This window comes from Elephantulus edwardii, unplaced genomic scaffold (assembly GCF_000299155.1).
Source record: "Elephantulus edwardii isolate Elephantulus edwardi_28Jun2011 unplaced genomic scaffold, EleEdw1.0 scaffold00020, whole genome shotgun sequence".
Lineage (NCBI taxonomy): Eukaryota > Metazoa > Chordata > Mammalia > Macroscelidea > Macroscelididae > Elephantulus > Elephantulus edwardii.
Genome location: NW_006399770.1, coordinates 13,658,940 through 13,682,354, shown reverse-complemented (window position 1 = coordinate 13,682,354; position 23,415 = coordinate 13,658,940). Strand labels below are relative to the sequence as shown.

Sequence of the window (23,415 nt, the reverse complement as noted above, 5' to 3'; positions counted from 1 at the left end):
GGTGCCACTGCGTTGGCTCTGACTCATAGTAACCCTTGAATTTAACACTGTGAGGCCATTTTAATGATGTAACACCAAGATAATCTGGAATGTCTTCAAGAAACATTATTGGTTCAACTCACTGAAATCTGTACTACTTTTTTGGTTGTTTCTGTTAATGATAATAAAACTCAAACTGTATTTTGCAGATCAGGCAGTACAATATTCTGGTTGCTTACTAGTTCAAAAATTCTCCAAATGGAGACATTAGAGACAATAGTTATTTCATTTAAACTTACCAAATAAATGTTTTGCTTCTTTGAATGACCTTTTAAAACTTTAGTGGAAATTAATGCACAAGAAAATTTAAAACAATAATAACATTTCTCTGATTTCCAGAAAAGAAATGCAAATTAAAGATTAATGGTGAAATTCTATTCGTATAAAAATATCTGGCTACTACCTAGCACGGGACTATCCGGATTGCTTTCAGCTATTCTGAAACATTCAAAACTAAACTCAATCCACTGCCACTGAGTCCATTCCAACTCACAGCAACCATGTAGGACAGACGACAAAAGCAGGCTACCACATCTTTCTCCCATGGAGTAGTTGGTGAGCTCAAACTGCTGACTCTTTGCTTAGCAGCCTAGAGCTTACACCACTGGGGCCATCTGAGAACAATTTAGATGATATATGGAGAAAAGATGTGTGAGCCTTTATATATTAAATTTAAAAATCAATTTTATTCTCTGACAAGACAGACACAGCATATTACTTCATCGATTTGCATGTACTTTAACAAATAACATTTAGCAATCCTTTTTATAAATATAAAAATTTCAGATATGTAAAAATGGTTTTTCAAATCATACTTCTATTTATTCACAGTTCTATAGGTAATAATTATAATTTTAAAACTTTTAGTATTCCGTGTGATTTCATATAGCTGTACAGAAAGAGTAAGATAAAAAAACATTTAATAAGATTAAATAAATCTGATTTATAAAAATTGATATCCGATATTTGTTGTGTGCTCTTGCAAAGAGTGCATAGGGCTTTTCTGCAGCAATCAGAAAAGTAAAATCTTCTTAAACTCAGATGTCAAGTTTCTTCCAAAAGTTAATCTAATCCCTGGAAATACTTTCAAGTTTTGATTCCTACATACAATAGGCATTCTGTTACATATATACATATTTTGTCTTTAAACTTTTATATTATCAAACCATTTGAATAATTTTCTCAGATTCAACATGATGATATCTTCACAGAATCTGCATTAAATTCTCTGTGCAAGGTAAATGTAGAATTTCCTAGTGCACCATCTTGAAAAAATTGTTCAGAGAAGTAGACAGCTATGCCTTAGTAGGATTTCCTGCAGGTTTGGGATCGTAACCATATAGGAAAGTAGCTGTTATTACAAGGATGGCTCCAAGGAAAAAGACACTAAATAAAAGAAAAATGAAAAAAAAATTTAAAAACAAAACAAACTCCTCGTGCTTATTTTTTATTAAAACATCTATAGTTTAGAAATATGTTCCAGTAATGTAGTTAACAAATATTGGGTACTTACTAATCCAGGTATTTGGTTAAGAGTTTTATATACATAATCTCATTAGTTCACATAACAACTCTATGAGGAAGGTACAATGATTATATTCCTTTTTATCATTTTAGAAACTAAGGCATTTAACTGTGTAGATCACAATAAACCGTGGCATACTCTGAGAAGAATGGGAATCCCAGAACACTTGATTGTGCTTACGCAAAACCTATATTGGGACCAAGTGGCAGTCATCAAAACAGTACAAAGAAATAATTGCATGGTTCAAAACGGGGAAGGGTGTGTGCCAAGGATGTATCCTATCTTTTTTTTTTTTAATTTCTTTCTTTTTGGATGTATCCTATCTTAATAGCTTTTCAATCTATACGCAGAACAGATTATCCAGGAGGCTGGGCTCTATGAGGAGAAATGCAGCATCAGAATTGGATGAAGACACATCAACAACCTGAATTATGTAGATGATACAACTCTGCTTGATGAAACTGAGGAGGACCTGAAGTGCTTGCTGCAGAGGGTCAAGGACTGCAGCCTTCAACAATGTGGATTTAAGATCAACATCAAGAAAACAAATATTCTCACCACTGGGCCAGTTGGCAGCAACATGATGGGTAGTGAAGAGATTGAGCTTCTTAACAGCTTCAGTTTGCTTGGCTCTACAATCAATACTCTTGGCACCAGCAGCCAGGAAATTAAAGGACGAACTGTACTGGGAAAGTCTTCTGTCAGAGACCTCTCAAAAGTACTAAAGAGCAATGATGTCAGTCTGGAGACTAAGTTGTGTCTGATACAGGTCATAATTTTTGCAATTACTTGCTATGCATCAGAAAGCTGGACAATGACTAGGGATAGAAGGAGAGCCTTTAAGCTGTGGTGCTGGAGAAGAGTATTGAATATACCATGGACTACTAGGAAAACAAACAAATTCATCCCGGAGAGGGTGAAGCCAGGCTGCTCCTGAGAGGCAAGGGTTCTGAAGCTTCATCTGACATACTCTGGACATGTTGCAAGGCGGGATCAGTCCTTGGAGAGGGACATGCTTGGGAGGGTGGAGGTACAGTGCAGGAGAGGAAGACCCTCGGTGAGGTCGCTATGAGTTGCAGGTGACTCAATGGCACACAACAACAAAGACTATCAAGTTTAAGTCACTTGCCTAAAGTATCACAGCTTTAACTGGAAGAAAGGACTCATTTTCATGGAAGACAGCTAAATCTAGGTATGTCTGATATTCCCATTTACACTGCAGTATATTGCCTTTCAAAGAAAAGATATTTTAAATGCTGTATTTTACCTGCAATACATCAAGTGATAAAAAAACTTTTTCAAAATACTTGGAAATGTTAAGTATGTGTGTGTGTGTGTGTGTGTGTGTGTATATATTTGGAAATATAAAAAGAAAATGACATTCTTTTGTGTCACAACAAGGATGAAGCGTAAATCCACCAGCAGCTCTTCAGGATAAAGACTAATAGTCTCCCCATTAAAATTTATGGTCTAGGAAATCCAATAAACGATGGCTATGAGTTGGAGTCAATTAGAAGGCAGTTTGAGAATCTCTTTGGAAGTGGACTACCATATCTTTTCCCATGGACTAGTAGGTTAGAATTGCTGACTTTCTGGTTAACAGCTGAGTGGTAAGCCACTGTGCCACCAATGATATACATAACTACTACTCTTTTACCATTCTATAGATCTACCTAGTCACTTACTTATTTATCCCCTGTAAGATTTATAAATAATTTCCTCAGAATTATACTTGGTTTTTTAAAAAAAGATATACATTAGAGCTTAAACTCTAAAGCATTTGATTTGATGAAGGCTATGGTCTACAGTGGGCGGCCTCACTAATTTTTAAGTTCTGACATAAGTTCATACTACTTATGACAGTGATTAATTGGCCAGACCCCAATCATGATGATTTTCTTTATTCTCTATCGTATAGGGAGCTCTGATGGCTTAGTTTGTAACAATCAGAATCCACTGGTTACTCCAAAGGGGAAAGATGGACAGTCCCCTTTTTGTTAAGTCTAATGGAAAGTGGCTAGGAGTCAAAGCTAGTGAGTTTGAATTTTATGTTTCTGTCATATATTATAAACCCCATGACTGCTTTTCAGCAAATTCCACTGTTCTTTGCACCTCACAAATGCTGATGGGAAACCATCAGATGATTTCCTTTGTCCTGTTTTTTGATGTTCTATAGCATCAAGTCAGAACTGACCCATAGCTGATCCTCAGCTAGTTGATTCTGATTGTTACAGACTAAGCATCAGAGCTCCGTATATGATAAAGAAAATGATCATGATTGGTGTGTGGTCTGTTATAAGTACAGTGAACTTACGTCTCAAAACTCAGCGGGTTTTCAGAGGCAGTAAATAGCCCTAGAAAAGATTGCCCATATTTCTCCTATGGAGCAGGTGGTGGATTTGAACTGCATACCTTTGTGCTGGCAATGTAATTCCTTACCACTAGAGTTCCCTACCAATTCACTGTGTCCTGTTTAAGGTTGGTTTTTTTTTTTAAAAAAGGTCACCTTATTGATATTATTGTTTTGTTTGCCGTTGAGTTGAAACTGATCCTAGCTGACCCTCAAGGAAATTTTCGGAGGCAGTGAATAGCAACGAGAGGAGACTGTCCAGCTTTCTCCCTTGGAGCAACTGGTGGATTCAAAGTATGGGCCTTTGGGACTGAAACACAGCTGCTTACCACTAGGCCACCAGAGCTTACATTTAAGCTTAAATATAGAAACTAAATTTAGGAACTCTTTCTCTAGCACAAGTGTAGCTTTTTAAGAACATTCTAAAAACCTGCATGTTCCAAACATTCTCTAATAACAATAATGCACATAATTTCATCACCTAATAAACAGGGAATAAAGCATTATTAAAATGTTGGGGTTAATTGGTAGGCCAGTTAAATAATTTATTTAGCTAAATGATTATTTTCCTATTATTCTCCTCACTAAGTGATTTATTTCTACACCAAACTGAAAACTAATTTTAAATACTTTTAAATTTTTACAGAAAAAACTATAGATCCACACTCTAGACATACAGATTAAGTTGCTAAATAATCACATCATACATATTCATTATGTGGGGTGGTTTTGGGTTGGCAGGACAACTCCTTACAGATTAGGCCACCAAAGCTTCCTATCACAATATAAAGAACATTATATATAGGCATATCAATTATAGTCAATCCACTAATTCTGAATTATACACAGAATTTTATTGAACTCTGCTGCTGTCAAATAAATTCCAACTCATAAAATCTTAAGCTCTGGATGTTGACTTAATAAACATACTCAGAATCTATTATAGGCCACACACTTTCATTGCTTACATTATTCTATCAGATAAGTCTTCTTAAGAAAGGAGGAAAGAAAACATTGGAATACAAAGGGTTGCTCTTTTATTTAAGGTGGTCTGGCCCTGTTGACATAGTCTGTAGGGAATAGCACTGCTAGCCCAAAGGCAGTGCCTCGCCAGCAGTTCAAATCCCCTAGCAGATGGGCAATTGCCTCCTAGAGCAATTTATAGGCTTTGAAAACCTGCTAGCAATGAATTAGTTTTGATTCTATGGCAAGGAATTTTTGAGAATGAGTTTCTTGATAAAGTAACATTTGAACCAAGACCTACGGAAGTTAAGAGTACATGTCATACGAATACATACAATGTTCTAGGAAGAGGCAAAAGGCCAGTCAAAGCCCAGAGGTAGTGACATCTTTATTTCAGGAACAGTAAAGAGGTCATAGTGGCTTTAAAATAAGTAAACAAAAAATGTCCCTCAAACTGGCTGTCATCAAGTCAAAACCAACTCATAGCTGACCCTCTAGTGGGTTTTCAGAGGCTGTAAATGCTCTATGAAGCTTTGTCTTGCGTACTTTTGGCATGCTTCTAGGAGAGGCTATTCACTGGAGAGGCACATTGTGTTGGGAAAAGTGGAGGGTTAGTGAAAGAGAGGAAGAACTTCAAGAGATTGACAAAGTGCCTGCAGTAATGGGCTCTGATGTGTCAGATATGTTTAGGATGGCACATGATAGGACAGAGCTCAGATCTGTTATTCATAGCATCATTATGAGTCCTACTCAACTTGATGCCACCTAACAAAGAGACTGTCTATCTCTCTCTTGGAGCCACTGGCAGATTTGAATCACCAGAGAGGTGCCACCTCTGGCTTGGCACTGCAACTCCCTTTGGACTAGGCCACTAGGCCCTCCCTATAAATAAAACAAGAAAGTTCTATCAAAGAAGAGCAGAACGAAGGCTTAGAGTCAACTCTAATAGGCCATTATAAGGATGGTAACTTTTCAGTGAGATGGAATGCAGTTAGAAGGCATTTGAGCTAAGTATTGCTGCTGAGCAGGGACCCACCAGCAGATTTTCAAAGGTAGTAAACTGCATGAGAGTTGACTGTCCATCCTTCTCCTGCAGAGCTGGTAGATTCAAACCATGAGACTCTGGGTTGACATCAAAATTCCTTACCACTAGCCCACCAGAGCTCCTGAGCAAAATAGAGATATTTTATATTGAAAAGGATCATTCTGGTTTACGAATTGAAAAATTAGGGATAGGAGGTAAGATCCTATATAGCTCCAGAAGCTGAGTGTCCTATTTTATCCATGATACTTTTTTATCATCCTTTTATTTTTTCCCCCATTCATTCATTGTTGCACTATGCATGACACTTTTTATGATTTCTTTCCAAACTTTTCCATGAATCTTTCCAAACCTTTTCTTCTTTTACAGACAAATCTTCAAGAATGTTATGCGCTCTCCTAGCTTTAGCTGTGCATCTCAAAATGTTGCTACCTCTTGGCAAGAAATGAAAGCCTGGCCTTTAAATGTTTTAAAAATTACTATTTGGAAAGAAAAAAATTCATATTATATTGGAAAAAATTCTGACCAATTAAATTTGAGTACAAAATTTCATGGTGGAAGAGTTTCTTTGATATATTTGAAACTTTTTTTAAAGGGTCAAATAGATTTGTAATTTCAATGATTTTCAGAAGTTGTAACAGCAAAATATATAAAATAATTTTATTTAATAGAACGTTAATTTTTCTACATACACCTAAGGAACTCTGGTAGCCTAGTGGTGAGAAGATGCACTGCCAACCTGAAGGCATGCGATTCAAATTCATCAGCTGCTCCATCGAAGAAAGATGGACAATCTTCTCATGTGCAACTTTTCTGCCTCTGAAAACCTGCTTGAGAGTCAGCTATGGGGCACTTCCGACGACAGCACATAGTGGCAATACATTAGAGAATGGAAAGATAGTAAAGAGTATTTACCTTGTTGGCACAAAATCTTGCAACCAAAAATAGGATATCAGTGTTGATAGTATAATGGACAAAGATGTTGCAAATCCTTTTAAAATATTATCTGCATATTTAATAACAGCAGCTACTACAAGACCTCCAAGTGCCTGTAAAAATTTTAAAAGATTGTATTTTTTAAATGAATTTATAGTAAACTACTTTTCAAAACAAACACATTACTCAGAGACATTTTAGGGTTTTGGTCTATAAATTTAATCTCACTATAAACAACTTACATTGAAAAATCATTTTAATTCTCCTGGAATCCATACTTTTGAGGTTCTTGAAATGGGGTGGCCATTTGCCCCTACTCTTGAGGGTTCCTTTTTATAAAATTTTTATTCATTCATTGTTGCACATGGAAGTTCCTTTTGAACCTTGAAGAAACTAGTTCTCTAAAGTCATCTTTAAGTTAAGAAATAGCTAGTAAGCAGCTCAGTGGAGACCATTTTATCTCAGGCATTGGGCTCTTCAGGAGAAATGTTTCTCTGCTGCCAAACTGGAGAAAGAAATTCCAGTGTCCGGCTGGAAGCTGTGTTTTAGTGTTGTTATATAAACATTAGCCTTTTTTCATGGCAACACTGATGAGATAGCTTATAAAAACGTTCTCATTTTAAGAACATTTTTTACTCCCCAGTCAAAATGTTTAATCAATTTGCAAATTATATGGTTTATTTTGCTTAAGGGAGTTCTCTTTTATTTATTGTTGGCACATTTTCTACCCCTTCTCCTCTCTCTCTCAGCCTACCTTGCAAAGCACCTCTTGTTCCATATTATACTCATACATATAATGCATAATCATATATTCCTTTTAAACAGTTCTTCCCTTCATCTATTCTAATGCATTGTTCATTATCTATGCACTTTTCCCACATTCCCTCCATGTCTGTCCTATTTTATAACAGCAGTTATGCAGTATTTATCTTTTCATTACTGAGATATTTCACTCAGCATAATGTCCTCAAGAATCCCTCATGTTGTGTAACATTTTACTATTTCACTGTTTTTCAGTGCTGTGTAGTATTCCATTGTGTGGATGTACCACAGTTTTTGTTTTTTTCTGTTAACATTTTTATTTTTCAAGGTAACAGGAATTGTATACAAATGACAGTAGACCCTTGCCTCTTTACTTTTATCTAAATAAAAGATAACTCAAGATGAATTTTCAAGGAAAAAAAAGCTATGTACATAGGGACTATATTATCCTACATCGTGTACTTGGAACCAGTAGTTGTGTTGCGTACCACAGTTTTTCTATCCATTTGTCTATTGATGGGAACGTGCATTGCTTTCATCTCTCTGCTTATTGCTCAGCAATAAACATGGGCACACATGTTTGAGTTATGGATCTGGTTTCTTTAGGGTATATTCCCAATAGTAGAACTGCAAATGTTATTTCTATTTACAACTTTTTGAGAAAGCACTATATTGCTTTCCATAGTGGTTATACCATTTTATATTTCCACCAGCAGTGAATAAGAGTTCCAATCTCTCCACAACCTCACCAGCATTTCTTTTCTGATCTGTTGAACTTTGCTATGGTTGCTGGTATGAGATGATATCTCATAGTTGTTTTGATTTGCATCTTTCTGGTAGGTAAGGATTTTGAACATTTCTTCATGTGTTAGTTCACCATCTGACTGTCCTCTTTGTTAAAGTGTCTGTTCATATCCTGTGCCTATTTTGTGATTGGATTGTTTACCTTTTTCTTACTGAGGTGACAGAATATTCTATAAATCTTAGATATAAGTCCCTTATCAGATATGTCATTGCCAAATATTTTTTCCCATCTATGGGTTTCTTTCTTACCCTGTCAAAGAAGTTTTTTGATGTGCATAGGGATGTGATTCTTAGAAGGTCCTATTCACCTATTTTATTTTCTTCTTCCAAATTATATGTTAAACAAACTTAACTAAAGCAATCAGTAGCTTATTATAATGGAGTCTGGTTATAATATGAATAAAGCATTTAATATCCAATTTAATTATGATAAATCTCTTGTTTCATGTAGGAAGACTTTTCATTCTGAGTAGTGAAGTATTTTTGTTTTTGTGTAAAAAGTGAAGTAGCTTAAAAGTCACCTTTACTAGCCTTTCAGAAACTGACCAGTTTTCCCCATGGGCTTTTTCTTCCCCTCTCACTACAGTTAGGATAATCTTCCTCAAGCACATTTAACCATATCCTTTCTTTAAGAATGCAGAAAGAAAATTCCTCACAAATCCATCAAAAAAGCCAAATTACAGCTAATTAGGTTTTGCAGCACAACTTGCTATGGATTATGTGGACCACACTGTTCCTAAACGTAGCACTTAAATAAGGTGGTTTTGGGACATTAGGGTGTTTTTCTGGGGGGCAGGAGGAGAAGGGGTTTCAAACCCTATGTCCCACCCACTTTCCAAACCTCAGTTACTACCATTATCAACTTTCACTGTACCGCTTGGTGTAGGAAATTGAAAAGATGGAAATTTATTAGAGAAAGCAATAAATTACAGCAATTATATTTGGGCTCTGGTTCCTGATACTTGGCAACAACGCCAGTCCTCTCCTCCTTAATTAATCCCTTAAATGAGTTCTATCTCATCTTATTTTCCCCAAACTTTAGCTGCTTACTCCTAAGATAAATTCTGACTTGCCTTACTGTTATTTCAAAATGTTCTCTGTATTTTCCTTATCTCGCTCTTGCTTATCTTCTAAAAATTACTGTTACTATATATAACATTTGCTAATTAACATCATATCCTCCTATCTTAAATACAGAAAAATTATTCTTTCACACTTAAATCCTTCAGAGAACAGAGTAAGAATTTTTAAAGATGAAGTTTGTTATTCCATAAGTGAACCCTTTATTCCAAGTTATAAATAAACAGAATCCAACAATAATACTCTCATAGTAACTGCAACATGAGGCTCTGACTTGTTATAAATTAAAATCTCTGCATCTATTTGTTAAGCCTCAACTGGCTGACCACAGACTTCCTGTATGAAGTTGTAGAAAAAGCAGTCAAACTTTCTTTTAACACCAACTGCTTTACCTCATGAACTATTTTCATCAGGCTTCTCTGGTGGTGGCACAGTCCGCAGCGAGTTGTGCATTACTTAATCAAAGGTGGCCTCTGGCAGTTCGAATTGACCAGGGGCTCCAGTAGTAGCCACTTCAATTCTCTATGTTAAAAGGAAGTTCATTAGCATTAAATCGAAGACTTCTAATGCTTTACCTGAAGAACAACGACTATCCAAGTCAGCTGATTATATCCCTGAAAAAATCCATTCTTTGATACCAATTCACCATCATAAATGTACACACCCATTAATCCAAATATACTCCCAAAGAAACCTAAAAAATACAGAAAGTTAATGTCAGATGTCACTTAATGTATACAAAACGGCATTTTTCTATTGGCATTCCATATACTTACATATTTATTTTTCCTTTAATGATAAAATTTAATTTTTATTTGAATGATTATATAATAACAATAAAATTATACTTATGACTGCAAAGCCAAGATACAAAAATACAGAAGACCAGATATTATCAATTTTGGAGCACAAAGCAACGTAAAAATTATAGTTGTCTCATTCAAGTCCTGCAAACGGATAATTTTGGGCCTATTTATAATTATTTAGATTTCCATAAATCTGTATTCATACATGCAGATAAAAATCTTGAGCATGCCAAATAGCATTTTTCCTTGTTAAGTTTTATAAGTACAATGGGTAATACCCCCCAAAATTAGAGCTTAGACAGAGTTGATCACAGATAACATCAGAATCTGTCTTTATGAAAGTTTCACTGTCAGGGAAAGCCCTCCACTGAGACCAATGACTAAACCTTGTTCCTTGCTTAATCACTTGCCTCTACAAAATGTGGCTGTCACAGGGCCACTAGATTGAAAGACTTTCTAGGCTATCAATAAGTGGGCCTTTTATCTGAAGTCTTTTGTAAGCTATGCAGCCAAGAAATAGAGAATGAAGATGTTTTCTTTATAAAGCCATAACTAACCAAAGCATTCTACAGTGAAAAATGTCTGAAAAGGATATGAAATGTTCTCTTTAAAATATCATTTATTCTAGCTCGATCATTTTAAAATGTCTACTTTCAAACCATGGCTTTGAATTGGTTTTAAACAGTTCACTACTGATCTAGGGTAACAAAGGTAGTGTACATATGACAGAGGGAGTCAAGCTTTTTTGGGTGAGATTTTTCCCACAGCAGGAAACAGGTAGTAGAGACCAGCTCTAGGGTGGTGGTTAACCACACTGCCACATGCATTCAAAGTGAGGTAGGGTGGGGTGCAAAGGGAGGTGGTGGGGTGTCTGTGCTAGCAGACATTTGTGAGCCAGTCACAACTACCTGTTTCCTGCTACTGTTGCTATTATTGTGTTGTGTTATTACTGGAACCAACTTCCGGCTGACTTTTCAGTGGTTTTCAGAAGCTGTAAATCACACTGGAGAAGAATGCCCAACTTCCTCCCAGAGAGCAGCCAGTGAATTCGAACCTTTGTGCCTTTGAGTTAGCAGTGCAATTTCTTACTGCTAAGCTTACTGGGGTTAAAATCCAACCACAAGAGCTTTGGCTACTATGCATTCTAGGGGTCATAAATGAATGATTTAAAGGGTTCAAAGCTGAAAAATAATGCTGTCATAATTAAAAAACATAGAAGTGAATTCTCCTAATAAGAAACAGTCCTGAAGATATTGTCATTGCTGTTCTCAGATTGGATCTAGAGTTGTCTCTGAAGCATAAACACACGATGGATAACAGGACAAAATCCTGCTAATCCTCATAATCTTTGCTGTGCTTAAGTTCACTGCTGCCGTTACTGTGTCAGTCCATCTCACTGAGGGTCATTCTCTCATTCATTGACCCTCCACTTTTCTAAACATGATGCCTCCTTGTAAGGACTGTTTCTTCCTGACTCAACATTCTTGCTTCGAAGTAGCACTCCAGTAGTGGACTTCTTTTTTTAACTACAAAAACTATAACAAAAAACTATAACACTTGAAAATTATATATTAAAAAGGAGATATATTTAAATAATTTATGTCCTCAGTATGTATAGATCTACTGCATTCTTTCCTAAAGTTGCATAATATTTAATTGTGTAGATGATGATAACATTAATTCTGAGTTATAAACAGAGCAGATTAGACACAGAAGAAAGTGAGCATTAAAGAAGGAAGACAGTGGCTCTGTAATGATGACAGAGGCAGAAGAGCCTACTCAACTCATTGCCATCAAGTGAATTCTGACTCACAGTAGCCTTACAGGACAGAGTAGAACCACCCACAGGGTTTCCAAGGCTGCCATCTTTAATCTCTATGGAGGCAGTCACATCATTCTCATGCCAAGTGGCTGGTGGATTCAAACAACTGACCTTAGGGTTAGCACCAAGTACTCAGTTATTGTGCTACCACAACACCTTAGAAAAGTCTACAGGCCCAGGAATCCCAAAGATTGGCAACTACTACAAGCGGATATACAGGAGAAAAGACATAGTAATATGCTTCTGTAGAAATTCCCATTACTGCCGAGTTGAATTGACTCAGACAACTGGTAGTGATCTTCCACTGGTTTTCCAAGGCTATAAATCCTAATGGGAGGAGACTGTCTTATCTTGCTCCCAAGGAGCAGCTGGTGGATACAAACTATGGTTTCAGCTACTGGCCCAATACTTAATATAATATACTATTCCACCAGGAATCCATAGTACAACTTGTGAAACTCAATGAGGGAATTCTAAGAGGTTGTATAGGATAAAATGAGTTAGCATGGACTCAACAGCACACAACACTACCACCAAAAAGCCCAAAATAAATAAGGTAAGACCTTTCCCTAAAGCCACACGCTGAACTGACACGGTCTCTTGAAATGTGAGAAATAAATTTCTGTTTCTTAAAGCCACATATTTGTGGTATCTGATACAGCAGCATTAGGAAATTAAGACAATATTACAGTAATATATAATAAGAGACATTTTCTTACTTTTTATGGAGTAACAACTGTACAAGGTGAATGTAATTAATGTAATTGAATTGTACTACAAAAATGACTCAGATGGTAAATGTCTTATATGCTGTTAGATGACAGTGAGTCATAGTAAACGAAAACTACCTCACAGGGTTTCTTAGGCTGCAATTTTTTTAAAACAAATTGGTTTTCATAAAATAATTCATTTATATTAAGTTCCATTCATATATTAATTTTGTTCTATATAATCCCTTACATTGAGTATTATGTAATAATTACATTGAGTATTATGTAATAATTAATACACTGTATCCCATATAATTATCATTGATCTATATCTATTATTGTTGTTATGTGTTGTTGAGTCACCTCAACTCATAGCAACCTTATGTACAACAGTTCTGACTCTGACAACCTTATGTACAACAGTTCACTGACTCTGACACACTTATCCCCAATGCCCCAGTTAGTATATCAATACATCTTATCCAGAGTCTTCCTCTCCTGCAATGCCCCTCTACCCTTCCAAAGAAGATGTTCCTCTCCAAGGATTGGTCTCCCCTGGCCACGTGCTCAAGGTATGTGAGATGGAGCTTCAAAATTCTAGCCTCCAAGGAGAAACTTGGTTTCACCCTCTCCAAGACAGACATTTGGTTTCTTGGCAGTCCATGGTATGTTCAAGACTCCTCCAGCACCACAACTCAAAGGCATTGATTCTTCTTCTTCTGTCATCCTTAGTCATTGTCCAGCTCTCTGATGCATAGCAAGTAATAAAGAAAACCACGGCCTGGATCAGGTGCACCTTAGTCTCTAGATTGACATCATTGCTTATCAGCACTCTGGAGAGGTCCCTAAGAGCAGATCTAAATGAAAGGGTGGAGTCTTAAACCCAGAGACCTACTTCTAGACAACTACCCATTGAAAAGGTGACAGTCATACTCTGACTCATCTGGTCACCAAGTGATTTTGTTTTATATTATATAGTAAAATGTATTTAAGATTAATATTACCTTGTTTTAAATATTCATGACTAATAGGGCCATTAACATCATGAATTCCTCGTTTAATTCCATCATTCTTTTTTTTAAAAATTTTATTAATTTTAATGAACATTTACAGAGATTTTAGATTTCCATTCATTGTTGCACTTTTCTTCCTGTCCAACCCTCCCCTCCAGTTTGCTCTTCTCTTTGTAACTCCAGCATTCTTATAAGCATCTCTTTAAATCAATATTTCTATTATTAAAAGTCCTGTAGTATCTTTTATATTTTTTCAGTTTTAGAAAATTTTCTATTTTCTCCATCAATCACTTCCTCTTTGTTGTCAAGCTGAAATTAACGCACAGCTGACCCTCTAGTGGTGGGCTATCAACTGCATGAGAGGAGACTGCCCATATTTCTCCTGCAAAACAATTAGTAAATTTGAAATGCCAGAGGAACTGGTTTTGGGTTAGGGGCACAGTTCTCTGTGGATTTCGCTACTAGAGCTCTCTCTTTCTCCATGTGACTGTTGATGGGTGCCGTTGAGTTGGAACTGACCCATATTTGACCCGTTAGTGGGTTTTCAGAGGCAGTAAACCCACAAGAGGAGACTGCCCATTGTTCTCCAGCTGAGCAGGAGATGGACTCAAAGCATGTGTTCTGGGACTGCAGTGAAGCTTCTTACTAACAGGGAATGGCCAAGGACATGTCGACAAAGGAGATCAATCAGAACTGGTCTTGATGGAAGACTTGTGGCAATATAACAACAGAAACCAACCAGAAAGAAATGGGGCTACAGGACAATAAAAACAGCCTCTCAAGGAATGAGGTAAAACAACAGACTCAAATACAAGATAAGAGATGGCCAAAGTTGCCATATTCATTAGAAAGAATGCACCATCAGCTGTTTAAACCCCACTCCTTACTAACAAAAGATATAGAAACTCTTTTATAAGATAAAAACGGAGTCAGTCTGTCCTGACCCATTCAGAGTCTGTTATAAATGTCTAATAAACCTCAGTTTCTTTCTCTTGCTCTCACTTGGTGTTGGTGTCTTTCTTGTATTTCCGAGTCAGAATTTTCCAGTTCTTACTCGAAGAGGCCCCTGGACCTCTTTTGGAAATCATCCCCTTGACATTACCATAAGGCTAGCATATGTGTTGTTGTTGTTGAGTACTGTTGAGTTGGAATTCACCCACAGCTGACCCTCTGGTGGGTTTTCAGAGCCAGAAAATCACATGGGTGGAGACTGTCCATCCTTCTCCAGCAGAAGAGCTGGTGGATTTGAAGTGCATGTCTGTGCAATTGCAGCACAGTTTCTAATCACTAGACCAACAGAGTTCCCTACCATAAATTACTTTAATCCCACTGTAAAGAATGAAGGCAGATAAACAACAGTTCTCACTTTATGTAAGGACATTTGAAAACTACAGTTGTCTATTTGGAGAACAGCTTTGAATTTGCAATACCACAAGTGAGTGATTTTTAAAAGATTGTTTATAGTCTGTCATCAAATTGATGTTTTTCCAATATGGAGACCTAAGGATGTTTGAATCTTTTAGAAAACAGGAAGCAGAATAATAATGAATAATGCTGGGGGAGGAAGGAACTTGCAAACAGCTATCTATTATATTATATATATTATATATAGTTAAGGGTTTCTACTTATCTAGAACACAAGAAACAGAAACCAAAGACTCAAAGAACTAGTTCCCAGGGCAGTCTACGCAGACCAGTCTCACATACATAAGAAGAACAATGTGCTAAACGAGCATTACAAACTATTCTAATTGGGTCCCAACAATGGAAGGAAAATAGTCTTCTAAAAAATAAGAAACAAAAACCTTACCAAGCAACTGCAACAAAATACCCTACTCAACTGGCTGAGTAGGAAAGAAGGTGAGACTATCATTCTGAGATACTTCTCCAACCCTGAACAGAGATGAACTTCTGAGGCTGCCTTGTAGCTAAATAACAAATTGGTTCAAGGAATAAAGAACACTGCTTACAAGAAATATGCTTTTTTAAAAAAGAAAAATTTAAAAAAGGAACAACCTACAAGAGACCAAACAAAAATTAAACAGAGTTGGGGAGCTCTGGTGGTCTCGTGGCAAGAAGCTGCACTGCAATCCCATAGGTAAGTGCTTCGAACTCAATGCTCTGTTGGAGAAGGCAGGGCAATCTCTTCCTGTACCAGTCAGATCCAATTTGATGGTACATACACAAAAATAACAAAATTAAAAGAAAAAAAATTAAACAGAGTTGAGACTGTGAAGGGGCAGGGAAACTACATCAATGGAAATGTACAACCAGAACAGAAATGAGCAATATTCACTCACTGTAAGAATGCAATCAACATCAACAAGCAACCTGTGGAGGAATTTTAATGAATGAAAACATCAACTGCTGTGTAAATGCACTCTGGAAACATCATAAAATATTACTTTGAAGGGAGCTCTGGTGGCCTACTGGCAAGAAGCTGCACTGTAATCCCAAAGGAGCATGGTTCGAATCCACCAGCTGCTCCCTGGAGAAGGAGGGGCAATCTCCTCCTATACCAGTCGGATCCAATTTGACACCACCCCCACCCCACGCTTAAAAAAAAAAAGAGTACAAACAATTCACTATGTAAGGTCTGGAGAGGCTTCTAAGGCTACTGATTAAGAGACCTGGTGTAGACTGCCGGGGTATTAAGAGTCTAATGTTCAAAATGGCTTCTCTATCCACTGAGACTTTGCCATGTTGATGGATTGGATTATATGTATAGGACATATAAGCTTATCCACAAGGGGCTGGCTTGTCTCACTAATCCACAAGGGAACTGGCTAGTCTCACCACTAAACTGGGTGGATCCAATAGTAGAATTTGAGACCATCACTACCAGCAAAGGCCAAGCAAGAGAATGCAACCCATCCTTCGGAGCCAGAGATTCTTCTGCCAGTCAAACCAGGGCCTGCAGAAGCAGCAGCCATAAAAGCTGCAGTAGAGAACCAGAGACCTGACATGAGACAGAGGCAAACTTGCTACAGCTTATGTTGAAGTTTGGTGGAGATGGGGTGGTGGTGGTGGTCATGGTGTGCAAGAGGGCCACAATTGGCAGGACTAAGGGCCTAAAGCCTCAAGGCTCAAACAGCTGAGCACATTTTGGAAGCTGTCCTGACTGAGTGATTTTATTCTACTACTAACTTGAATTATATTGCCTTTTCAATTTCCTAATTTCTCAATATTAACCACAATTTGTTATGATCCAAACAGTCAAATACCTTTGCAAAGTCAATGAAACACAGATAGACATTCCTCTGGTACCCTCTGCTTCCAGTCAAGATCCATCTGACCAATTGGTGATAATGTATCTAGTATCATGGCCTCTTTTAAACCCAGTTTGTAGGATCACAACAAATTGTGGCTAATCTTGAGAAGAATGAGAATCCTAGAACATTCAGTTGTGTGTGCCTGCAAAACCTATACTTGGACCAGAAAGCAAGGAAACACTGCATGATTCAAAATTAGAAAATGAGTGCCTCAGATATGCATCCTGTCTCTATACCTTTCCAATCTATATGCTGAATAGATCATTTGGGAGTCTGGACTTTATGAGGAAGAATATGGCATCAGGATTGGAGGAAAATTCATCAACAACTTGTGTTATGCAAATGATACAAACTTGCTTGCTAAAACTGAGAACCTGAAGTGTTGCTTGTAGTCAAGAACTACAGTCTTCAGTATGACTTGAAGCTCAAAATCAGAAGACAAAGAATCTCATGATAGGACCAATTGAAAGCACCATGATAGATAGAGAAGAGATTGAGATTGTTAACAATTTCAACTTGTTGGGTGCACAATCAACACTCTAGCACCAGCAGTCAGGCAGTCAAAGGACAAATTACATTGGGGAAGTCTGCTATCAGAGACCTCTCCAAAGTGCTAAAGAGCAATGATGTCAGTCTAGAGACTAAGATGTGCCTGGTCCAGGCCTTAATCTTTGCAATTACTTGGCATGCAGCAGAGAGCTGAACAATGACTAACAATGATAAAAGAATCAATGCCTTTGAATTGCGATAATGGAGAAGAGTACTGAACACACCACGGACAACCAAGAGACGCTGCTCTTTGGAGGCTAGGATTTTGAAGTTCTGTCTCACAAACTTGGGTATGTGTCCAGGAGAGACCAGTCCTTGGAGAAGGACATCATGCTTGGAAGGATGGAGAGAAAGCTCAGGAGAGGAAGACCCAAGATAAGATGGACTGACACAGTTACTGGGGCAATGGGGTAGGTGAGTCAGTGAGACAGGCTCAGGATAGAACAGAGTTCAGAGATACTGTATATAGGGTCGCTGTGAGTCACAGGTGACTTGATGACATGTAACAACAATAACAAATGATTCTGTGTGGTCTGTGAACCAGCACAGTGGATTCTGGATCCAGCAAAGCAGTAAGATCAGTGTGGGGATGACTGAAAAAAGATGCGGAGTATGAGGGACATGTCTGACCTCATGGGAATTGGTTTTGTGCTGGTGATGCTGAAGGGGGAATTTCACCTTTGAAGAGCTGATGGAGGTCAGATACAGTCATCCCCATATGGCCCTTCCTCTTTTTACAACTGGGGAAAAAAAAATTAAAGATGAACTCCATCAAAGGCTAGATGTGATGAAGGATTGAGTGGGATGAATATATGTCAGAGTTTATATTAAATGTTAGAAACTTTGAATGAAGCACTAAATGTCACAATACTGTAAACAGTTTAAATATCCGTTCAATACTTTGTTCAAACAAATACAATCAGTCAATACACGGGATTATTTCATACTGTCTTCAACTGGAGTCCCTGCTTATGTTGAAAATGCTGGCCTACTAAGTGTCATGAGGTGGGAATCATCTCTATGGCAAGGAGTTTTTACCTTCAGTTAAAAAATGTCTCAGGAATTTTTTTTAAAGTCGTAAAATATTTTTAAATAAAAATTCCTATCAATATGAAAAACAAAACAAAACAAAACACCACAGAAGGTAAAGGTACATTATTTCACACTACTATTATTTATTGGAAGCAGGAGTGACATCCACTAAATAACATGCCTCTGGAAACTCTATGAACTTTGAGAAACAACAATAGCTATGAAAGACTTCCGGTCTTTTGTTCATAGGGTCGCTATGAGTCATGCTCAACTCCATGACAATCAACAATAACAAAAACAATAACTTGTATTTAACTATCTTAATCTCATTTTCCAAGTGTCTTGTTATGTGTACAATATAGAAATACCTTCAGGAACAATTTATACCTCTATGTCATAGACTTAAAATTCTGTATTTTAAAATAAAGGCATTCACTTAAAATACAATTACTTAAAGCAAAATTACTGTCAGATATTTAGATCAATAAAATAGATCTGTGATGCTTATTTATCTAAATATGTCCAGAAATTATTTTTAAAAAAATCTTTTTTAAAGACTTTGAAACTTACCAAGCTGAATGTTTCTTATCCACACTGATTGCTTTGTTTCTTTTAAGATTTTCTCAAAGTAAACCCCAGCAAAGCCACTTGAAAAACATGCTATGAGAACTGCCATGAGTCCTATAAATTGAGAGCCAGCTGAGTGCTGCTTCGATTCAAGTTCTTGAGAATCTGAAGGCCACTGCACAAAAAGGGAAGATAAACTTGGAGTGTCTTTTAACATTTTACAAAGCATATATTCAGAGCTATTGGGCCTTAAGAAAAACTTCAACCAGTATCATTACTGCAAACTAAAGCAAAGCTTTTGAAAGAAAATCTTGGATTATGTGATGTCCCCTTATTATGCTGATAATAAATTATTGTTATAGCTTATATATTTTTTAAAAAATATCACCATAAGAAAATAAATGCTTTCCATTTAAAAAGACTAACCCATTACCTTGATAAAATTCTTTCAAGTTATTTTTTTAAAACCACCATTTTAAATATAATTAGATGAAAGAATGAAAGTCTTATATCCTATCTGCCATCAGAGCAAAAAGACAGATAAACTAGAAAGAAGTGTGCTGCCTCAAACATAACAAAATTTTCATTGGCAGTGTTTGAGATTCACTGACAAAGTTGATGGAAGGTGAAACTAAAACACTGCCCATCAAAGATAGGACATTAAAAGGTGAGGAAAAAGTTCAGATAAACCAGGGAAAAAATATGTTGAAAGAAATTCTAATAGAATCTAAACTTTCTAGAGCTTTAAATGCTACCTGAAATGATTTCCCTGAAAAAACTATTGTTCTGAGATACTCTTTGAACCTTAAACCTTGAGCTTCAATTGGCCTCTTCAAAGCCAATTGTAAATAAAACAGTCTAGTTTAAATTACCATGGGCATTGTGGTCTTTTAGAGACTTACTGACATGAATTCAAACTACAATTTTAAAAAATTTATATGCTATCAGTACCCCGAGTTAATTTTCTCCCTAAATTTTATTTTGTTGTTCAGAGTATTTATAGGAAAATCTATACTAATTTAAGAGTTTTTACATATACAATACTTCATAATTTAATATCCGGAAAGCCTCATGGTTGTTGTATCTTTTCTCCCTACCTATTCAATATGTATGCTGAGCAAATAATTCAAGAAGTTGGACTATTCGAAGAAAAAATGTGACATAAGGAATGTAGAAAGATTAATCACCTGAATTATCCAGGTAACACAATCTTACTGCTGAAAATGAAGAAGACTCGAAAGTGCTGCAGATGATGAAAAACGACAGCCTTCAATGTGGGTTGTTGTTTTTTGTTGTTATGTGCCGTCGAGTTGCCTGCGACTCATAGCGACCCTATGTACAACAGCCCTAAACTCTGCTCTGTCCTGTGCCAATCGCACTGTCTCTGACACTCCCATCCCAATTATCCCAGTCACTGAATCAATCCACCTCATAGAAGGCCTTCCTTTCCTGCGCTGGCCCTCCACCCTCCCAAGCATGATGTCCCTCTCTAAGGACCGGTCTCTCCTCACAACATGTCCAAAGTATGTTAGACAGAGCCTCAGAACCCTTGCCTCCAAGGAGCTACCCGGTTTAACCCTTTCCAGGACAAATCTGTTTGTTTTCCTAGCAGTCCATGGTGTTCTCATTACTCTTCTCCAGCACCACAGCTCAAAGGCATCAATTCTCCTTCTATCCTCCTTGGTCACTGTCCAACTCTCTGATGCATAACAGGTGATTGCGAAGACCATGGCCTGTATCAGACGCACCTTAGTCTCCAAAGAGACACCAATGTGGGTTAGATCAAGAAAATAAAAATTCTCACCAATGGACCAATAGGCATCACCATGATAGATGGAAGTTGTTAACAATTTCATTTTACTTGAGAGCAATATCCAAAATTAATACCCACAGTAGTGGCAGTCAAGAAATCACAGGGGGAATCTCCCATCAAGGACCTCTCTATAGCACTAGAGAGCAAGTATGTTAGTTTAAAGACTAAGGTGGGCATGAGCTAAGCCATGGTGTTTTCAAGCGCTTCCTAGGCATCTAAAAGTTGGGCAATGAATAAAGATGACAGAACTGATGCCTTTGAATTATGGTGCTGGAGAAGAGTATTGAATATACCGTAGACTGCCAAAAGAACAAACAAATCTGTCCTGAAGAAAGTACAACCAAAGTGCTCCTGAGAAGCAAGGATGGTGAAACTTTGTCACATATACTTTTATATGTTCAGAAGGAAGCAGTCTTAGGAGAGAATCCATAATGCTGGTAAAGGTCAGTGAAAAAGAGGAAGACTCTCCACAAGTAACTATCACAATGGGATTGAGCAGTAGAGCTCATGAGGATGGAGAAGGATTGGACAAGAATCAGATCTGCTGTACAAAGAGTCCTGAGGAGCTGACACGACAACCTCTAACAACATACACAATTTAGTGATACTGATTATGTACAATCATTCCCACCCTTCTTCTCTGATCTATCCTTCCCTCATTAATATAATTTCACAGCCCAGGTGGTCTAGTTGTGTTGTCAAATCAAAGGAATGCAGTTAGAATCCACCAGTTGCCCCAGGGAAGAAAGACAATCTCCTCCTGTGCTATTTACCATGTCTGAAAATGCCCTGGAGGATCAGCTATGCGCTGGGTCCAAAGTAATAGCAAATAAAAACAACAGCACAGCTCTTAAGGTTCTTATATAATTTTTCAAGTTTCTCTTGTTAATTTGATCCCATATAGGTGACTCATACAACTTCAATGGCATCAAGTGGAAACCGTTATGAGCTGATGAGAGAGACAGAGAGAGACACAGAGCGCGAGCAAGCGAGCGAGCGCAAGAGCACGCAGTTGGCCTAGTGGACAGAAAGCCATGCTCCCAAGCCAAAGTGGGTGACTCTATTCCTCTACTATGCGGCCCTCAGGCCTGCCTTTAACTGTTTTTGGTGAAACATTCTTCTAGGTCGTGCAACCCTGGTATGTCCACTTGCTGTACAGAGGTAACTTGTGGTTGCTGTGAAGCCGAACACTGTGACACTGATGAGTCAAATGCGAGAATGGTTACCCATGGTGGACAGTGTTTGGTGAAGCTCCCTGATTAAAACAAGCTTAGAAGCAGGAGTGGCAGCCACTTCCATAATAGCTTGCCTCTGGAAACCCTATGAACCTGGAGAAAGGACAAAAGTTATACATGAGGTGTCCAGGACTTTTGCTCACAGAGTCACTATGAGTCGCCTGAGACTTGACGGCACTTAACAACAACAACAACAACAACAACATCATAGATCACATGGGAGAAAACTGTCCATCTTGGTGGGTATCAATCACCAGAGTCACCCTGTCTTTTGAGTTAACAATGTAACTCTCTAAAGACAGATGTTGTTAGGTGCCTTCAAGTCAAGTATGACTTACAGTGACCCTATGAAAAAAAGATCTATTCAGCACAGCCTCACACTTCCTGACACACAAGATCCCATTGCAGCACGCATTGTGTCAAAAAATACCTAGAGGTCTTCCTCTCCTTTACTGACTCTCCATCCTTCCCAACATCATGTCCTTCTCCAAGGCACAGCCGCCCCTCCTAGGAACATGTCCAAAGTATGTGAGGTGAAGCCTCATCATTCCTGCCTCCAAAGAGCACTAGCTGCACCCTCTCCAAGACATATCCGTTCTCTTGGCCAAGCATCAATTTTTTCCCTGTCTTTCTTATTCATTGTCCAGGTCTCAGATGCACAGCTAGCAATTAGAAAAATCATGGTCTGAATCAGATATATCTTAGTCCCCAATACTCTTCAATAATTTGGAGAGGTTCTTAACCACAGATTTTCCCAGTGCAATGTGTTTCCTTATTTCCTGAATGCTGGTACCAAGGGTGTTTATTATGTATCCAAGCAAGACGAAGTTGTTGACAGTTTCAATCTCCTCTCCATCCATCATGATGCTGCCCATTGGTCCAGTGGTAAGAATCTTTGTTTTCTTGATATTGAGATGCAATCCCTCCTGAAGGCTGTATTCCTTGATTTTCTGCAACAAGTGATTCAAGTTCTCCTCTCTTTAAGCAACCCTAAAGAGTTGTTGTTGTTGTTATGTGCCATCGAGTCGTTTCCGACTCATAGCGACCCTATGCACAACAGCTCTAAACCCTGCTCTATCCTGCGCCAACCGCACC

General features: G+C 37.7%; 1 protein-coding gene across 2 annotated transcripts in view; it reads right to left on the bottom strand.

Annotated features, from left to right (window-relative positions):
• Nucleotides 1–673: 673 nt before the first annotated feature.
• Nucleotides 674–23,415, bottom strand: part of SLC35A3 (solute carrier family 35 (UDP-N-acetylglucosamine (UDP-GlcNAc) transporter), member A3) — a 49,107-nt gene continuing 26,365 nt past the window's right edge. Inside the window, exons 4-7 of one of the 2 annotated variants that reach the window (XM_006882440.1) lie at nt 19,276–19,447; nt 10,077–10,195; nt 6,835–6,968; nt 866–1,425 (exon numbers count right to left, since the gene is read on the bottom strand). In XM_006882440.1, coding sequence (XP_006882502.1) covers nt 1,335–1,425; nt 6,835–6,968; nt 10,077–10,195; nt 19,276–19,447 — 516 coding nt within the window. In that variant the 3' untranslated portion in view covers nt 866–1,334. Of the gene's footprint in view, nt 1,426–6,834; nt 6,969–10,076; nt 10,196–19,275; nt 19,448–23,415 lie in introns of both variants that reach the window. The other variant, XM_006882441.1, reaches the window with a different exon arrangement.